Genomic DNA, 19862 nt, shown 5'->3' on the forward strand with positions numbered 1-19862 from the left:
GTTTTGAAACATATGCCTTTTGAACATCTTCCACAGAATGTATTGGAAGAATAATATGTGTAACAGTTTTGTTTTCCATCTCACTAAAAAGTACTAAATAAAAGATGATTGCTAAAAATTATCAATATTTCATCAGATTTAGCATTTAAAACTGATCATTCATTTCCGGCTGATAAAGTAACATAATACAAGTCATATTCTGTTCATAAGCATTTTATTATAGATTTAATAAGGCACAGATATTGAAATGCAAATAAAAATGTTAACACCTTTAGATACCACTGACTGTTACACAATCACAACAGATAGGTAATTTATTTAGGAGTACTAGTTTCACATGACTAAGAATTATAGCATTTTCCCCCTATTTTGACTTGTTTCAACATTAATATCTCATTCAATAAAAATTATGCACGTGATGATAATATTTATCTATTGTTAAGAGCACTACTGACTAATTCCAACCTAGACTTGACTTCAGAGTTTACAGAAGGGAGACAATTTATAGTGATATATTTGTTTTTCATGAAGAACAACATATGGCTAGTTTCATGGTGGTTCATTTGCTGAAATATCAATGTGCCTGTCAGGTTCTTGAGTAGCACCGAGTTAACTTGACAGAGGTACGTCGTCATCAGAATCACTTCCATTGCAACATATATCTGAAAAAAAATATTATCACACAGTTAAAAAGATGCTGACGTGTTAATTGCTCATGTTATGTTAAAGTCCACTGTACGGACAACACTGACCTAGCTTTTCCTGCACTTGTAAAACTATCGAGCAAAAATTAAATATTTAATTTCCGGCAGCTTACCATTTTGCTTATTTAATACATCTGTGTGTCTTTTTGATTGTTTACAATCACTTTGCAAACTTGACAGTGGTGCATCTAAATCATCTGCAACACTTGCATTATGACATTCACCCGAAATAATAAAATAATATTTTACTGTCAAAAAGGTTCTGACATGTGCTAGTCTCTTATTATTTGTCATTTGTATAATTCCACTCAATCCACTGTGGTGATTGCACCTGCCTTTTTATATCCGATACTGGTAATAATGTTGTCGGTACAGTGGAAATATCTTACTGAGCATGACACACAAGGGACAGATTGATAGTGCCCATGTATGTAAGACATTTTACTTTCAACTCCATAAACTAAAAAGTTCTAGTTATAGACCAGAAAGCTTACCTTTTGATTTTGCTGCCAGATTTTGCTCTTTATTTTTTCTCCTGCGGGCCTTGATCCATTTTAATGGCATCTGAAAACAAAAAATAAAAATAAGGATGTGAGGCACATTTTCACGCAATCTTCTCATTACTTAGGTATAAATCCTGGATAAAAATATCACCAGTTGTAGTCCCCGCCATCTTGTTTTATTGTCATCTTTACCGATAAATATTTCTAAGAAAAAAAACTAAATTTGAGCTAAGTTTGACCCTACGACCTTCCACTACTTTTTTAGATGAACACAGGTTAACTGCCAATGCATAGTACAGATCTAATTTCGTGTTCGGTTGTACATTTGAAGCCCATCGATAACAAAAGTCGCCGCCATCTTGTTTTATTGTCATTTTTACCGTTAAATATTCCTAAGAAAAAAAGCTTAAGTTTAGCTAAGTTTGACCCTACGACCTTCTACTACTTTTTTAGATGAACACAGTTTAACTGCCAATGCATAGTACAGATCTAATTTCGTGTTCGGCTGTGCATTTGAAGCCCATCGATAACAAAAGTCGCCGCCATCTTGTGTTATTGTCATTTTTACCGTTAAATATTCCTAAGAAAAAAAGCTAAATTTTAGCTAAGTTTGACCCTACGACCTTCCACTACTTTTTTAGATGGACACAGTTAAACTGCCAACGCATTGTATAGATCCACTTTCGTGTTCGGCTGTGCATTTTAACCCCGGCGATTATGATCAGCACCGCCATTTTGCTTTATTGCCCGAAGTATTGTTTAAATTTTCATAGAAAACTAAGCTACTATAAATTAAATTATCAACCAATAAAACGACAGTGTTATTCAGTCATCAGTAATATAAAAACCAACGTACATAAAGTTAAACTCCCCGTGTTAGACCTTAGGTAACAAAGCATTCAAACTCGCTTGTCTGTCGCCATATTGCTAATTTGAATGCAACAACGGATTGAAGGCAAATTTTCACGATAATATCTGCTCCAAAATATTGCATATTTTACACACAAGTGAACCCTGTTAGTTTTCCCTTCTGCACATACATTCTCAGAGAAACTACAAGACTAAAAGAGGTAATTTACCTACCTTGAAATCGCCCACATGCAACAGAGCTCTACCTGCGCACGATCACAACGCGACTGACTACTTCCGCCGTACGAACGTCTTTCCACAGTTAATCGGATTACCCTTTGAAGAATTGCCGAGTGTCCAATCTTTGGTATATTAGATCTTAGTTTTAAGTTAGTATATGTAAACCGACTTTCGTTCTTTTCTTATGTGTAAGTTAAGTGCCCGATTAAGAACTTAATGTTTCAAAGACATGCAAATGGAACCGGAGAAGGGAGAGGATTAAAATTTAAACGTTATATTTTAATACTTGTATGAAAGAAGATATTTAGTATGTGTGAAGTTGCAAGCACGCGCGCGCATGTGTGTGTGTGTGTGTGTGTGTGTGTGTGAGTGTGTGTGTGTGTGTGCGTTTGTCAAATATAAATAGGTGAAGTACAGTATTTTATACACTGTGTAAACGTGTATACAAATAGCATGGCAGCGTATCATCGGCTCGACACACACCATAAATACTTTTTTCAAGAACAAGCCTCCCGAAGCATGCCATTTTTACCTAAAACAGTCGCCTCCCAACCTCCCCCCCCCTCTCTCTCTCTCTCCCCAGATAGCAAGCATACGTTGGGCCAACGTAGGGGAATCGTTGGTTTGTTGGCACATAGTTGGCGTTGGTAGTAATACGTTGGCCCAACGTTGGCCCAACCACATCATAATATGCACAACATAACTGCAATATGCTCACGTTGGCCCAACGTTGGGCCAACGTGTGCATATTTGTTGCATACGTTGGCCTAACGTTGGGCCAACGTATCCAATTAACAACTCAATAGAAATGAATAATGTTTCTGTTATAATAAAAATGTTTCTGTTCACAACTGAGAATCACATGTGCTTATCTATTGATCAGTAACATATAGTTTTTAGGATTAAATTTTTTTTTTATTAAGAGTTTGTCAAATTCCTTGGGCTAAAAAACAGTGTTCTACTTTTATTTGTCTTCCAAGCTATATACTCTCATATATATATATTTTTCATTTTGTCTTTTTTTCTGAATGGATATAGTATATAGTACATAGACTTCACCTATAAAAAAATTACTGAGTGAACAGATTTATATTTTTAAATAATGCTGTGAAACATATTTATTATTATTGCTATTATTATTATTGTTATTGAAATCAGACAAATGATTGAAATCTTATTATAATGTACAATTGCTCAATATATAAATTTTAAACTTTATAGTTAGCATCAATTGACTTTTGATTAAAGTACACTGGTAACTTTCACTGGACCAGATTCATTACAAGCCAGGTGTTTATCTTAACTGTCAGTTTGATATAAACAGTTTGCCTACTGCCTGCTCAAACAGGTCAAACAACTATACATAGCACAGTCTTAAGCGCGCTGACCGTTGAGCCAATTCAAAAATCTAAGCCAGAAGGTCAGAAATGTTCTAAGGAAGAGGCAAGAATTACGGCTGAAAGCATTGGTTTCTGGATATAGAAAGAAGACATCTTTTTGGAAATTAGAAAATGAAGAGATAAAGAGACAGGATAAGAAGTGAGCATGTACTGGTAAGTGAATTTTTAATTGTGTATTTTCCCATTATTTACTGATGCACCAGGATCCATACAGCCTTGAAAAGTGTTCAAATTTAGTCCAGCACTTTGGACTAGTTTAAATGTAACTAGTTTAATGGCTCTAGTTTAAATGTAACTTTGAAAAGTACTTGAAAATGCTATTAGGCTTGAAAAAGGTTTGCATTTCAGCATTTTGTCTTTGTAAAAATATTATTTAAAACTTTGTAGTTTATTGAGATGAATACAGACAATAATTCACAGATGGGGGTAATATCTTTTAATACATCATTACTTGTACTTTTATTTTCAACTTTTCATCATCAATGTGTTACAAAGACAAAGTTTAAATGAAATGAGTCATTTTTCCTTTGGTATGTACACTTTAATATAACTGTATTAATGTATAACTTGCCCTCATTAGTTAAAATCATTGAAAATGATTTGATTTAGAGCCTTAAAAGTCCTTGGAAGCCAATTGTTCTTATGTGTCTGTATGAATCCTGGCCAGTAAATTCTGTGATAGAGTTGTTGGAATGATTAAATGATGTGGAATTTAGTGGTACATTACAGTTGTCTAAAAACTGAATTCATGGTCAAGTGTACACGTAAGAACTAATTTAAATAAATCACTATAAATTACTGCACACAAGACACACACTTTTAAAGTTAAGACATTGGCTTTTGCCTAACTTAGAAAAGGTGGGGAGATTATCATATAATACACACCTACTAGTACTAGTTTGTATATGAAATATGGGGGAAGAGGTACAGTCATGTTATGTACCATACCAATTCTAGCATTATATTTCAAGTGTTTTTAATATTTAAATTTGTAGGTGCAGCACACTCTTCTGTGACTGTTCAGAAAAAGATGTTGAAGATACACCTAACTAATCGTGCTTTGCCAAAGATCATGCAGGTGCAGGACAGGAAAGAGAGAAAAAACACAAGATTTAACTCATATGACCACTGATTTGATTTTTAAAGAGACAATGTCTGAGATTTTGCCTGACGGAAGAGACTGTGATTTTATAGACTTGACATATAACTTATGAAAGTTCCTATGAAAAGCATCTTACCTGACATTAACAAGGGTTTCAGGTTTAAAATTTAATTTAATGAAAATGTTTTTAAAAATTGAAATGGGGCAAAAAAAGACTTTACTAGTAGAAAAATGCCTTGACTCCAGGAATAAGGTGAAAAGTCATAGGACTGTTAAAATTTTTTTGATGTGAATCATGTAACAATTGATATAAGACACACTTATTAATGTTTAAATTTAATATTATAATATCTTATAAAAATTTTCTTTGTTGTCTTTTTGTATTATATTTCAATTCACATATCATTATTTAGTTGGTGTAATGTATTTGTTTTATGTAATGTTATGAATTAATTAAACAGTTCAAAATATATCACTAATCTTTTTGTTTCAACTACAATTATTAATTGACAATTTTCCAGGTGTAGTGTAAATGATCACAGGCAGATCAAGTCCTCTGAAGGATTCATCCCTTAGAAACCTTGCCAATTTTTCAGCCATATCTTGCAGTTTGCAGATTTCAGATGCTCAAGATATTTCATCAGGACATTGATCTGCCTGTGCATCAGATGTGTAATTACAGTGCCCTACTACCTATGTGATTCAAAAAAAAAAAAAAGATTTTGCCTTTAGCTCAATGTTGGGTTACTGTAAATCACTGTGCCCCTGGTTTTAGGTTGGGTCATAATTTGTGCAAATTGCAGATAACTTGGTGACCAGTTGGCCTACCATTGGGCCAACGCGGATACATTGTTGGTTTGAGGTTGGGTAATTGTTGGACTGATGTTGGTTATTAGTAGAACCAACGTAATTGCACTGTTGGTTACAGGTTGGGTAATTGTTGGACCAATGTTGGTTATTAGTTGGCCTAATGTAGGGCCAACGCAGTTTGGTTGGGTAATCGTTGGACTGATGTTGGTTATTAGTAGGACCAACGTAAATGCACTGTTGGTTACAGGTTGGGTAATTGTTGGACCAATGTTGGTTATTAGTTGGCCCAATGTAGGGCCAACGCAGTTTGGTTGGGAATACGTTGGCAATGCGTTGGCATTAAAAAGACGTTCAGCCAACCGTTGGCCAAAGTGAGCACTTAGATGGAAACCCAACGTTGGGCCAACGTTGCATGGTCAACCAAGGCAACGTTGGGCCAACGTTGGCCCAACGTATGCATGCTATCTGGGTCTCTCTCTCTCTCTCTCTCTCTCTCTCTCTCTCTCTCTCTCTGCATAAGGGCCTGCGCTGAAATGCAGGCTGCCGATTTCAGTGAGCCAGGCTTACGGATTATGCTGATATTATTGGTTGACATGACCAAATTCCACGCTTATTGTTTCCATAACATGTGATGCAAATGTTAAAGAGGTGCATGGAGAATCAAGTGCAGAATGGACTGGCACAGCTGATGATGAGTGCAACGTTGTGAAGTCTCGTTGCAGCAGTGAATATATCCCAGAGAAACTGTATGTTTTATTTGTCCCATGAAGGTTGGGTGGGGCTGGGGATAAAGTGGCAGTTCAGGCCCGTAGCCAGAAATTTCAAAAGGGGGGTTCTTTTTCCAAAAAAGTGGACCTTTTACAACAACAACATTGTGTACCTTGATTAAAGTTTACCTAGAGAGGACCTTTTCCCGGCAAAAAGGGGGGTTCCTTCGAACTCCCCGAACTCCCCTGGCTACGGGCCTGGAGTTATAATCGTATAGAGGACAGTAGCAGTCAGTGCTTTTAAATTCGCTGCATCTTGCTCTGAAGCATTCTTTTATAGGCAAATTGTTCTTCTTTAAAATAAAGGGGGTTGAACTCCCAAACCGAAAGTACCAGTAGAAGTAGGCCTTCTGGCATTTCTTCTCTATTATACACAGTTTACTTGGATCCACTTATCATAATATGTACACGGAGTACTACAAATTTACCCATGAAATAAAGCACAGATCCTGAATTTACTTACCCCCCGACTTTGCTGAGCCGTCTTTTTTTGTACACTTTTTTGTGACACTTACCGCGTATATCATCTAACCTGCACCAGACGACCGTTAGGCGATGTACCAGGAGAACGCGCGCCATCTACCGGGACAAGCTTTAACAAGACATTGGTTTGCTATCACAAAACGCGTCAATTCCTTCGATGTGCAAACCGCAACTTTAGAATAAATGATTATAATTAGAGGTCGGTGATGCGCTTCGGCTTTGGTGCAAGTTTATAGGAAAACAACAATTTTTAGTCAGTATATGTGGCCTAGGGTATATGTGCCAATTGTTTTTCCAACAGCCATCTGCATTATTTTGGAAATTTAAATGAAATTTAATGAATTATGCGCATTTTTATTAAATATCTATGTCATAAGCGTTAAAACATTCAACAAGGGGGTATTATTTTCCCGTTTAGAAATATTTTGAACTGCATATAAAACGAACCTTTCATATAAACTTCATCAAAACTGCAGACAAGCAACAAACAAACCGCATATCTTTTTCTTCAGTTTATTCCCTAACCTCCCAATTTGTTCAAGGCGGGACATGAATATTGAGTGAAAAAAAGTTGCTACCAGCGAAGCGTCAATTTTGATATATTTAATAATAATAAATATTTAAATCAAATTTACTCTCTTATCAATGTGCAAGGAGCTTGGATTGAAAGCCTTCATTCTGGTATCAGAAATACTGGCATTTACTGGTTATAAATGAACGTTGGACCTATCACAGAACTTTACAAAAACCATTCATTTTAAGACGTTCAAAACAATCCAAGTTCAACATGGAATGTTGAAGATTTACCAAAATCACCGTGGTGATGATCTTCACTTTAGTTTAATAAGGTGAGTTAAAATGCATCTGTATAGATCAAGTTAAAATGCGTATAAATACACCCAAACTTTCAGCAAATGTGCCTTCAGGGCCTGTTAAATAAATAGATTAAAATTTTTGATACAAAAAGAAAAAGATTTCATAGGCTCTGCATAACCCGTTAATGAGTGTTGGTAGCTTAAGTCACGCACGTGAAGTCATCATCTGTGAATCAAATAAATACTTTATTCGCAATGGAATGTACATGTATAATTTAACTAACAAACAATCTTCATTATAATATTGCATTGCTAATGCTAAATTATATATATAATATGTAAGGAAGCGCTGGTCACAGGGCATTGAACCCATTTACGGGTAATGATAACCATAGATATGCTGTTACAAATGGCAAACATCTAGATTCCTTACACAGTCATCAGTCTTGTATTAGTGACGAGTTTTACACAATCAAAATTTTTCTCGTAAGATAATCCAGCTACCTCCCCCTCCAACGTTCCCAGTGCGTGAAGGCTTTACTGATGTAAGCTAAATCACAATAAGTTATAAAATAATAAATTACCTTGCTGTACAGAACTGGCATTATAATGTAAAATGTAATAATTCTAACTATACACATCACATATGTAAAGCACAATTAAAAGTTGCGTTCTGCGCATGAAAAATCAATGGCTCATAACATCAATGGGCCTATACATTAATGTGAACAAAATCCATTTCAATGATGACAATGCCCCTGAGAACGGTACAATACGTTTTGAAAAAAGTCCCACTTAGTTTTCACCAATTTCGTTTACATCTTCGTTGTCACCAATTTCCAAGCAAAGCTCAGTGATGATACAATTAGTCATATTTATGGATAACAGTAAGAAGTATTTTTCCAACTCTTCTTTTCCCAGATGTAACTACTGTAAAATTGCGTTATTTTGCACCAAATAAAACACCACTTAAAATAAGAGCAGTTATGACTTAAAACAGTATTGATGCTTTTTAAGAGTAAAAACAACATCGACAATTCAAGTTAACAGCACTTGCAGTGACTTGCAATTTTTGTTTTTACATTTAGAAATGCAAGTCATTAAAATAATCAATAAAAAAACCATGCATTACAAAAATAACATTATTTTGCAAATTTCTCAATAATTATATATTTTTACAAACCAAGTCAGATATTTTGAGAATGCATGAACCATTTCTGTAATTATCAGTAAAATGAATTGACTTTTGCCACCATAAATTAAATCTCAATTTGTGTTATTCATGCAAGCAAAAGCAATATGATAAAAGAAGAATGATCAAATAATTTTCCACAAAATGAAATCCTTATTCTATTGGTAACCATCGATAAAAACAAGCACTTATTAAAATAGATTAATGTCAATTTCCACATGCATCCTAATTCTGGGACCTCACGTGTTTTCCCAAATGTTAAAAATTGTAACTCTGACTGCTCAACCAATGAACAAATGCAAAGCAGAGGTAAAAAATGACTAAAATTAAACACAGACCTTGGCCACCAAACAACCGTTTACCTTTGCACAAGCTGTGAAAACAATAATAATAATAAAAACATAATATATATACAAATTTGTGAACATGCCACATCGGCATTTCACTTAATGAACTAAATAATTTTAAAATGCTGCCAATGGAAGACACAATCAGGACTTATTAGGATTGCCATCACTCATTGATAAAAATAATTACAAAAATATTCACAGACGCTGCCTTGGCGATGTAGGAGTTGTATCAGGATAGAGGAAAATATGTCAACTAACTTTGCTGTGTAACAAGTGTCTGTGAAAATCTTGTTCCTAAGTGTGGCATAATGCGCTCATTCTGAAAGAAAACGGATCAGATTTTTACAGATTCATCTTAAAAATCACCAATTAGAAAAAATAAAATGGAGGTGACCAAATGGGGCCCAGTATTGACCACACAGTCAGTTAAGTGACGGAAATGATATTAATCAACTTTGCAAAATAATCATTCCAGATAAAATAATTTTTGCCTGTCTTATGGGATAACAAGAGGAGTATCTAAAGCTTTGTTCTTGTTGGTTAGAAAAATTAAAAATATATATAATAATAATAACAACCAAAAAAGACAATAAATAAATAAATAAAACTTACCTCAACCAACATTCCAATGCAGTATTTCTCCAACATCATGGTGGCGTGGCGGGAATGGCCTTTTTCCTCGAAGGCGTATGTGCAATCTCTTCCTCCATGTTCAAGGATGATGTCTTCACCACCAGGGTGCTGGTAATAAAAAAAATCCAGTGTATTAGGTTTAAATCACCTTCATTTGATACTTTATTGTTCCAAAGAGTAAAATAGCATATCTTATTCCCTTATATTCCATATATATTAAAGGTGGTCTTTTAGTTTCCATTTATTTTTTTTTTTATTTCTATGTCCATTTTTAAAAAATTGTTTTAAATGTAACTGAGTACGCATGCACCTCAGAACTTTTTCTCTACATATTGTGTTAACCTGCCATAATTCTTTTCTTATAATAATAATAATAATAATAATAATAATAATTTTTTAAAACTTCAACTACCCTTTTTCACTTATTTAGGTCCAGGTGAGTAACCATAAATCTTAGATCTCTGACCCCACAACAATTGGTCACACTTAATACACAGAGGAATCTGACAAGTTGGCAAGCTGCCAAATTAATTCAACCATCTCCCATGTGTACAAACATGTGTGGAATTTGAGTGACATTTGTATCTGATTGCTTGCAAGCTAACATCAACTCATTATCATTATCTGTGACATGCAAAGCCATTTGACGAAGCAGAGATCGTGTTATCTTTTGGCAAATGTCCAACTTAAAGAATGTTAAATACCTGTACTTTTAGTAGAACATTAATATGATCATTTGGGAATGTTGTGACACATGCAACACTCAGGATTTTAAAATATAGCCAGCTGCAATTACATGTCCTTTTACTTAAAAATCAGACAAAACTTCTCTTTTCTTTCTCTCCTGTTTAATTAGTAGAGTTAACAGCATAATTTACAGTTATCTTTTATATATGTATGCCATACATTTAAGTTGCGTACGCTAAATGCAATTAAGCGAGAATCCCCGCAGAGTTAGATAATCCAGCTAGTACAATGGTTTATGGGAATGCTCCCTTATATACTAATGAGGGAGGAGAATACATAAAATATCATTTGTATGCTACTGGCATACATTGGTAATTTGGGGCTCCAAATAGTTACCAAATACACCCCATTTCCATAGATTAGATCGACCTACTTTGGATCGACCTAACTCCCTGGGGGTTCGCGCTGAATAGCTGTCAGCCAGGCGGACACGAAAGTTAATTGCCCCTTACGGCTTGTAGTGGGCGGGGACGGACACTTAAGGGGGATTATCTGACGGTAGTCTGGTGAGACTCCCCGCGGTGATAGATCGATCTAAAGTTGTGGGAATAGACCCATAGTATCATATTATATAAGCTACACAAATGGCTTATTGTTTGGGTTAAACAACAGGTGCTAATTTGCAAGACAAATTTAATGCACATAAAGTTATTGTCTTTCCCTTAATGGTGGAGTTGGATTTAAAGGTATCATCCTATAATACTAATTGAGTGAGATTTTTCTCAGATAGGCTTTTTTTTACTTGTATTAGTTACATGTACCTATGCAATTTTTTTCCAATAAATTCATTTTATAATTCATTGTCTCAATTTCATTATTTTCTGAAAAATTTTTCAACAAGATTAGTTTTATACCTGCCCCAATTATAGATTTACCTAAACTACTCCATATCTCTTATGAAAAAAAAAAAAAAACAAAAAAACAAAAAAACAAACTTAAAAGCTGAAACTGGTTTTATTAGAGCCACTCTACTTAAAATGGATGAGTGCCAACAGAGTTCTACAGAGTAATGTGAAGGCTATTATTGAGTACATTATCTGCTAAAAATGACAACTGCTATGACCTTTACATTGCCATGTAATGGAATTTTAATGTGTCTAGGTGGCTGACATGTCTAACGGAAGTTATGACTGCATCACTGAACTGTGTGACTGCACTCCACTTCCCGCCAAAAAAGACGTCATAGCGTCAACATTATGCACTTGAATGATCAAGGCTGCACTGAACAATGTATAACTGCATGCAGCTCTTATAACATTTAGCTTTCACAATTTTTAGTCGCGAGTAGGAGTTTTAAAACTGAAATGCACTTCAAGACATTTGGTTGTTCAAAAGCAATAAATTCTGAATCACTATGAACATAATTTGGAACAATATTTCAATATTTGTTATATTTAACCACTTAATAAATCTTCTATATGTGAATAATTTAAGTTTTGTATAACATACTTGTGTAATCGTGCATCTATTTAGAAATTACCAAGTAGTCTTTTTAATTGTATAACATAATCATTAATATGTGATCAAATATTTAAAGCCTTTGAAGAACTTTTATTAATCTTATTAGTGTTTGTTTACCACCTGTACCAATGAACAAATAATATGTGTGACCATCTAAAAATGATAATACTTTTTAAAAAATATTCAAACGTATTCTCCAAAATCTTACCTCAAATACAAATGTTGTGACATCATAGACATAGTTATGGACAACTATCCAGCAGGAAGAATATTCGCAGTGGTCAGACACTTCGTCCATCGTGTAAACAGGCCAATCGGTCATCTTGGCGGATGGACAAGGGTGGCTCTTGGACAGAATTTGACAGTTTTTTTCCCCACTGACTGACTGGGTCTTTTCTTTCTGGGACACCTTGCCTGCAGATTTCTTTACAGATCTCAACTTTGCTGATGTTTCTTCTTTGAGAAACTTGGCTGGCTTTTTTCTTGACAAGGCAAGCTGGACTTCACTTGTCTCGATGTACAGGTTGTTCTCCTTACTGGAAAAAAAAATGCACTGGCGTGATTATAATTCATATGAATAAGATTGTCCCTTTACAAAACTTTCAAAAAATAAATAAATAATTAAAACAACTAGTGCACATCAATTCAAAGAATAAAAATAACAAAAGAAATCCAACTGAAGTTCCTCCATTCAAGACCCCCCAATTGAAGCCCCCCCCTCCCCCCCCCCCCCCCCCCCCCCCGTATGTAATACAAATCTATCACATTAAAATTTCCCAATAAATTTTCTGTTATCATGAATTCAAAAATAATATTTCCTACTGCTAACACTTACTTCACAACAGTATATGGGCAACTCTCCACATACACTGAAAAAAGGTTCAGTGAAAGGCTTTCTCTTTTTGAACTCTCTTATGCCACTATCAAATCCACCTATTGCCACCCCAGGGTTGTAACGATGGATCCCTATTCGGTTCTAATGATCTCAGCCACCAAGGTATAACGCTTTCCCGCCACATTAAGGTAAAAAACTCGGAGCTGTAGTCTAACATAGCGTTCTGGCACTTCAAAACTAGACAGACTAAGAATCCAGCCAAAGGACAGCTTTATATAAGGAGGCAGGCACACAACGTGCTGATGCAATGGCACTTCCCCACACACAATAGCCTATCATGAATATGCATGTTGATAATAGCAACATAAAGTATGCACTGGCCCTCACTCTTCCTTATACTGAACAATGGCCCAAGGCACAAGCAAACAAAGCCATAAATATGTATTGTTATGACTTTCTCTTTGCCACTCTGATATATAATGCTCTTCAAAGACTTTTTAAAATTATTCAAACCAACACTTGGATTATTTTGATAAGAACACCACAAAGCCCCCCTCCTGTTGTACTGAATGAATGAATAAATGAATGAATGAAGGAATAAATGGCCCCCAAAGATGCCAAAATGCATTTTTGTATTGCATCAGCCAAGGTATGATACTTTGTAAAAGTCATGCTGACCCCGTATCCTGGTACTATCACTACTATGTCTTGATAATTGAAAATAGTTTATAAATAAATAAAATTCTGTATGATTTTACAAAGTATCATACCTTGGCTGATGCAATACAAAAATGCATAAATAAATAAATAAATAAATAAATATATAAATAAATAAATAAAATTACTTGTTCTTCTCTGTTAGAAGCCTTAAATTCTTACTTATAAAATGCAAGAATAAAAAGTTCCTGAAGTGCAGCAGATGACAGTAACTGGAATACATGATGGGTCTGATATATATCTAATACTGCAATAGTAACTCAAGTGCATATACTAAAAAAATAATAAGAATAAAATTTAAAAAAAAAAGCTGGCATGGCAGTACTTTTATGCCAAGGTCTAACACTGGAGTCTCGCATATCAGATGTGGCATACGTCAGTGATGTACAGGTACAGCATTAAGATAGGGCCTACAGATACAGCTCTGTTGTTTTATAAGCAGTTCATTTACATGATCATATAAAAGCTTAATCTCTGAACCTACTGTTCTCATAAAATTTTTTCGCTTCAGGCAGATATAAATAAACAAGCTGTTAAAAAAGCTTTTTTTTTCTATTTTAAGGCCTGCTTAAATGGCGAATGAGACAAACTTTTTTAGACAATCCTTAAGGAGAATTTTGAACCACATATCTACACCTTTACCATAAAATAGAAATAGTTGGGATAAAAGCATGGGGACGTTTCCAAAGTGTCTGCACTGTGTAAAAACATTGTCATTCATCAAGTTAGGGAGATGTCTTAATTTGCAATCTAAAGACATCAATGTTTCAGTGATGTGCTTGCTTAATTACCTAATAAATGCAGTATCATAAATAATAAACAACTTCAAAAGTTTAAGCTAGTGGTTTATCAAATCAGGTTTTATGCCACACCAATATCAAATTTATGACAGAAATTAAAATAAAGACATTCAAATTATTGAAACTAAATTTAGTTTCCCAGGCCCTCACTATATTATATAAGAAGTTGCTATAACTTGTACATATGGCCTGTACTATACCCGTGATGGAAAAGTTCAAAAGTTTAAACTAGTGGTTTATCAAGTTGGTTACTTGTAAAGTACATATGACCTGTACTATGCACGTGATGCAAAAGTTCACAAGCGCACTTGTGCCAGTAAAGTGGCCACGTATGATAATTACTCTGTAAATTTGAACACCTTCATTAAATATCCAATGTTTTCCAAAACAGTTCTTATTGCACATATAGTTGAAAAACCAGTTTATTTTGTTACACCAACTTATAATTTCTCTGTTAGTTAAACTAACTCGTACACTTGATATGATAGATCTTGGAAAATCATTAAGTACAGGCAATTTTTCAGGAATAAAGACTTGAAATTCGAAATTACAGAACAGTCACCGTACCCAAAATCTATCAAAGAAGTTCCAAAATCAATAAAAGTGCCTGGCTTCCAGTCCCCACTCTGATCCCAGTGACCCAGGAGCTCAGATGTCTAAAACACCAGCTAAAGGACAAGGGCTATGCAAACACAAGTTTTCTTATTCAAATCACATGTTAAGAATGGGAAACGAGACCTGGTAAAACGTTGGACTTACAATACCTGAAAAGTAACCTGCAGTTATGTAACACCTGAATAGTAACCTGTACATGCATGTATCAAATATGATTTAAACCACAAGTTTTATAAGACTTTTCAGTGTTTTTTTTTTTAATCTCTCTTTTTTTTTTTTTTTTTTTTTTTTTTTGGGGGGGGGGGTAAAAGGGGTCAATTCCAACCATATAGAACTTTTTGAGGAGAATCACAGAATTTTTTTTCGAAAAAAATTGTTACCTGAAAGTTACGTAATCAGGCAAGGTCCTTCTGTGGGGCATCACATGTAAAACAATGGCTATGGTACGTCTTCCAGAGATCTTTTTTTAAGGGGAACTATAAAGAATTCAGTTAATACAGGAAAATACCTTTTTTGTACTTTTTTTCAATTAGCGTCACTTTAACGTGATCCACCCCATATATTTACCTATCTGATCTCATCACTGCCCTGAAGTAACTTACAAATGACCAAGCTAAATGGAAGGGAGTGGTCACAACACGGGGGGTCAACATCTGATAACTAACTGCAGTGGGCTGCATACAGAAGGTCCCCTGGTCATTCACAGAGTGGACGTTATACATGCAAAGATATTACTTGCCTCATAAGAATTTAGATTAAGATCAACACATGCCATTCCTTAATGAACTAGATATCCATAAAGATAGGAGAAATGGACTGCTGAATGCAGGAAATTTAGGCATTCTTTGTTCAAAAATTTGAACCCAAGGTAGCAACTGATAATGATCTTTCAGTTCTTGGCAAGAGGCCAACATTTGGCAAGTGTCTATAAATAAAGATTGCATAATTGTTCAGCGGACTGGAAAAATGTCAACAATGACGAAATTCTGCCCATTGTCCTTTTTAGGAAAAACGCCATTTATTAGTATTCCAAAATTACTGAAAATGTGAATTCACCCTACAATCTTGGACTGGTTTATAATTTTTTTTCAGAAAGTGATCACTCATATGGGCTTACTCTACTGTCAATGTCAAGGGAACGCTGGGGTATTGTATTGGTATTTGTAATTCTGCCTCTGTTCACAAATGTTTGGGTTTTTGCCAAATTAACGCATTTCAAGCAGAATGACGCGGTGGTCAGTTACAGCAATATTGCGACTTGACTTCGTTCTATTTCAGTCCGTTCTTAAAAAAAAAATTCTGCTGTGGTAACTGGATCAATGAATGACCTTATAGTACATACTAAAATTAAGTATATGCATGTATATAATGACCTTATCAATTCTGAGTAATATTCATTATAATAAATTAGCATCTTATATACTTATGAAAATAAAAAATCATAAACAGAATGTGCAACAACACTCAACTACTAATGAAAAGAAATCCCTTTTAACCCGTTTTGTTCGTCAAGGTTAAAATACAATTAAAAAAATCAAACACACAAAGCAGTTCACAAAGTAAACATTCCGCCACGTGGGGCGCGGAATTTTCAGTCCCTAAATTCGTCTTGACAACCACTTAAGCTTAAAGATACTAACTTAGTACTCCAAATTAAATACCTTACACAAGTTACTCACCTTTAGGAATAAACTTCAGAATGATCAGATGTAATCTTCACTTATTACTTTAAGAATGCTCCGAACCTTCTACAGTCAACGTTAGCCTTGGGTTTGAGAAGTCTTCGCCGTTGTTCAAGGTCATGAAGGGAGGAGGGGTACAAATTCTGTGTTCTGATTGGTTGAAATATCGTTCAACGTGACGAGCCCCTTCAGCTTTCTTGGACGCTTGCCAAAATGTTAAAAAAAATGTGCACGTGTGAGAGCCTGCTGTCGCTTCATCCAACAAAGGACATAAGTGTAAAAATATGCTTAAACTTTGATGTATTTACAATGATGACGTTGTAAATATTTTATTTTTTTTTGTTTTGCGCTTGCCATAGGTCATTATCTTTAGAGGTCAGGGTTTTGGCATTTTTATCTTGACCCAAACTATTTTGTACACGTAAACGCGGATCAGTTTTCGGACCACATAACATACCCACATTCCACACTGATAATCAGAGCTGACACAAATGTAATTTACTGTAAAATATAGTAGTTATACTCATTTACAGTTGAATGTATTAACCTTTTTATATTAGTGCAGTGCATTTAATGTGCCATCAAGTTATACAAGCAAATTCCATCAAGTTATACAAGCATTCAGTAGAATGCATTAGTGGGGATGATAATGAAATTTAATTAAGGTTTTCAGACTTCAAATATTTTTCACTTAGTGGGGTGAGAACACCAAACCATGCTCATCTAATTTAACTTTGAACTGCAAACTTGTTTTGTGTATTGAAATGTCCAATTCTAAGTCTTCAATAAAATCATTACTCATTCACAATACAATTATAACAGAACAAATGCAAATTTACCCTTTCAGATTCATTTATTTACAGATACAACCTCCAGTTTTCTTTTTTCTTATACATAATTTATCATTGATATACAATATTTTGTTTTCAAAATAATTCTAAAAAATCTGAAACTTAGTGAACAAATGTACAAGTGCAATAAAAAAATTTAATAAAGACTATAATAAATAAAAATACAACCTAACTAATATTCAGACTACATTTTATCTTAAAAATAAAGATTCCAACAATTTATGAACTGAAGCTCTAAGACAGGAATGTCTGCTACATGTAACATAGTACAATTTTTATAAAATACAAATGTAATTTGAAAAAAAAAAGGCATACATGCAAGCCAATCAAATGCCAGAATGTCATAGCTCAGTATATTAGGAATGGTCCTAGCTGGATGTGAAAGAAATGACCAAATCTAGTTTGGAGAACATAACACATCCATTTTGAACAAAAGGGCTTGTTTCACAAAAATAATTAGTAAGTCTTGGGGCTAATATTTTAGCTTACTTAGCCTTAACAGACTAAGCTGCAGAAAGAAACTTTTGAGGCTGCTTACCTCTATTTTCAGTCTCTTAAATAAGCTAACTGAACAGTGTTTGTCTTGATGAAGATCTTTCAATATCACACTTAAGAATGTCAAGCAAATTTATTTTGGGTCAATCATTCTTTAAAGCTCTTAAACCTACATTGTAAAAACTTCACGTAGGGAGCTACATGTATTTGATTTTAGCAGTCTAAGTTCAATCCAAGAACTGAAGGCTTTTTGTGACATACAAACTAAAGCAAACAGCATAAATTTTAAGATGGCTTTAGTTCCATCCTTATATGATATTAAAACCAAGTTAAAACCAATCACAACAAACACAACATGGCGGGCCCATGTCACAAAAATAAGATTTTAGACCAAATTTCAATCTACTACATCCCAAGATTAATCAGCAGTTGTCAAATTAAAATGAAAATTACCCAGTTTTATCACAAGGTGAGAATGGTGAACATATTGGACTGATGTCTATTCTATTTTAAAGAACCACTGCACATTAATCACCATATTCAGGCCCGTAGCCAGCAATTTCAAAAGGGGGGTTCTTTTTCTGAAAAAGTGGACCTTTTCCCATAAAAACTTCATGTACCTAGATCAAATTTTACCCAGAGTGGACCTTTTCCCAGCAAAAGGGGCGGTTCTTTCGAACCCCCCGAACCCCCCCTGGCTACGGGCCTGATATTGATCTCAGAGTTCAGACCAACTTTCAGTCTGAAGTGAAACCAGCCCTTTCCCTATATGACTGAGACATTTGGTCTCTCTGAGGTATGACATGAAGCTTGTTGGGACGGTACAAAGCCTGACAGCTTCTTTTTCAACAGTCTGCTACTTTTACTACCTGTAACTCATCCCTGAGTCTAAAGAGATTCACAGATGGTCAAGTCTAACAATTTAATATATAAAAAAATTAATTATGAATGGAGAGGATACATATTTTTTGGTGCTGATGAATACCACACCATAAACATGATTGAAATATAACATTATCATTTAAATTTATTAAAAAAAATTAAATGAATAACTTACACATCATTATATGTATATAACTATTATAGCTTATCAAAAGACAAAATGCATGATGCCCAAAATCTGGGAAAATTTCAAAGTTTAAATGACATGTCCACATAATCTCTCTCAATTTACTTAAGTTGGCATCCTTTTGCTTGACATGCCTTTTCTAGCAATAGCCAAGTCCTCTTACTATCAATGAACATCTTCAGCTGTATATTAACAGCTGTTGGAGTCCTTTTCACAAAACAACCGTAGACCGAAAAAAACAAAATTTTAGTCTATATGATCTTACATTGGCTAGCAGTAGTCCAATTAAAGTTCTCCCACTGGGACTGTTTTATAACGAAAAAGGACTGCAATTTTAGACCAGTTTCAGCAATGTATTGCATACAAATAGACCAAAATTAAAAAAAAAAAATTAAGTAAAGACCAACATTCTGTTTAAAATTCTTTTAATGAAATTGACCCCTGCTGTTAAGACTGCGAATGTCACTAACATATACAAGTATTGTCATCGGCATTGGATTTGGCACAGCTGAAAGAATTATTGTCTTCCTATCCACAAGAAGTGGGATGTAAACCACTGGGCAATCTCCCAGCATGCCTCAGCTTTTACCCATGATGCCTTTAAGAAGCTTCCTGTCCTTCTCTGAAACTTTTCTCAATTCAGCAGCAAATGTAGATGTTTTGTCCTCTGAAAAAAATCAAGATTGCATTTTGTATAAAATGATTTGCATTTTAAATAAAAAATACATAAAAAGTAAAAAAA

The 19862-nt window shown here is 34.5% G+C and overlaps 2 protein-coding genes and 2 long non-coding RNA genes across 7 annotated transcripts in view; 1 reads left to right on the forward strand and 3 right to left on the reverse strand.

Annotated features, from left to right (window-relative positions):
• Nucleotides 1–197: 197 nt before the first annotated feature.
• On the reverse strand, nt 198–2445 carry LOC147762264 (uncharacterized). The gene is made up of 3 exons (XR_015333983.1): nt 2291–2445; nt 1199–1268; nt 198–662 (listed from the first exon to the last, which is right to left on the reverse strand). It is a non-coding gene; the product is annotated as an uncharacterized LOC147762264 (long non-coding RNA).
• A 426-nt stretch (nt 2446–2871) lies between these two features.
• Nucleotides 2872–5270, forward strand: LOC147762265 (uncharacterized). Its single transcript, XR_015333984.1, has 2 exons — nt 2872–3849; nt 4692–5270. It is a non-coding gene; the product is annotated as an uncharacterized LOC147762265 (long non-coding RNA).
• Nucleotides 5271–7900: 2630 nt separating this feature from the next.
• Nucleotides 7901–16873, reverse strand: LOC106174205 (uncharacterized). Of its 2 annotated transcripts, none has more exons than XM_087011416.1 (4): nt 16703–16873; nt 12265–12588; nt 9828–9956; nt 7901–9534 (listed from the first exon to the last, which is right to left on the reverse strand). In XM_087011416.1, the coding sequence occupies exons 2-4, from the start codon at nt 12376–12378 to the stop codon at nt 9469–9471; spliced, it is 309 nt and encodes a 102-aa protein (XP_086867542.1). In that variant the 5' UTR covers nt 12379–12588; nt 16703–16873; the 3' UTR covers nt 7901–9468. The 2 variants fall into 2 exon arrangements, with proteins under 2 accessions (XP_086867542.1, XP_086867541.1); XM_087011415.1 differs by having other exon boundaries at nt 12265–12592; nt 16703–16858.
• Nucleotides 16874–17539: 666 nt separating this feature from the next.
• Nucleotides 17540–19862, reverse strand: part of LOC106160455 (uncharacterized) — a 30718-nt gene continuing 28395 nt past the window's right edge. For all 3 annotated transcript variants that reach the window (XM_087011791.1, XM_087011792.1, XM_087011790.1), the window contains one exon: nt 17540–19787. In XM_087011791.1, the coding sequence (XP_086867917.1) occupies nt 19699–19787 (89 nt within the window). In that variant the 3' untranslated portion in view covers nt 17540–19698. The remainder of the gene's footprint in view (nt 19788–19862) is intronic.

This window comes from Lingula anatina, chromosome 4 (assembly GCF_051362555.1).
Source record: "Lingula anatina isolate TDL-2025a chromosome 4, LinAna3.0, whole genome shotgun sequence".
Classification (NCBI taxonomy): Eukaryota; Metazoa; Brachiopoda; class Lingulata; order Lingulida; family Lingulidae; genus Lingula; species Lingula anatina.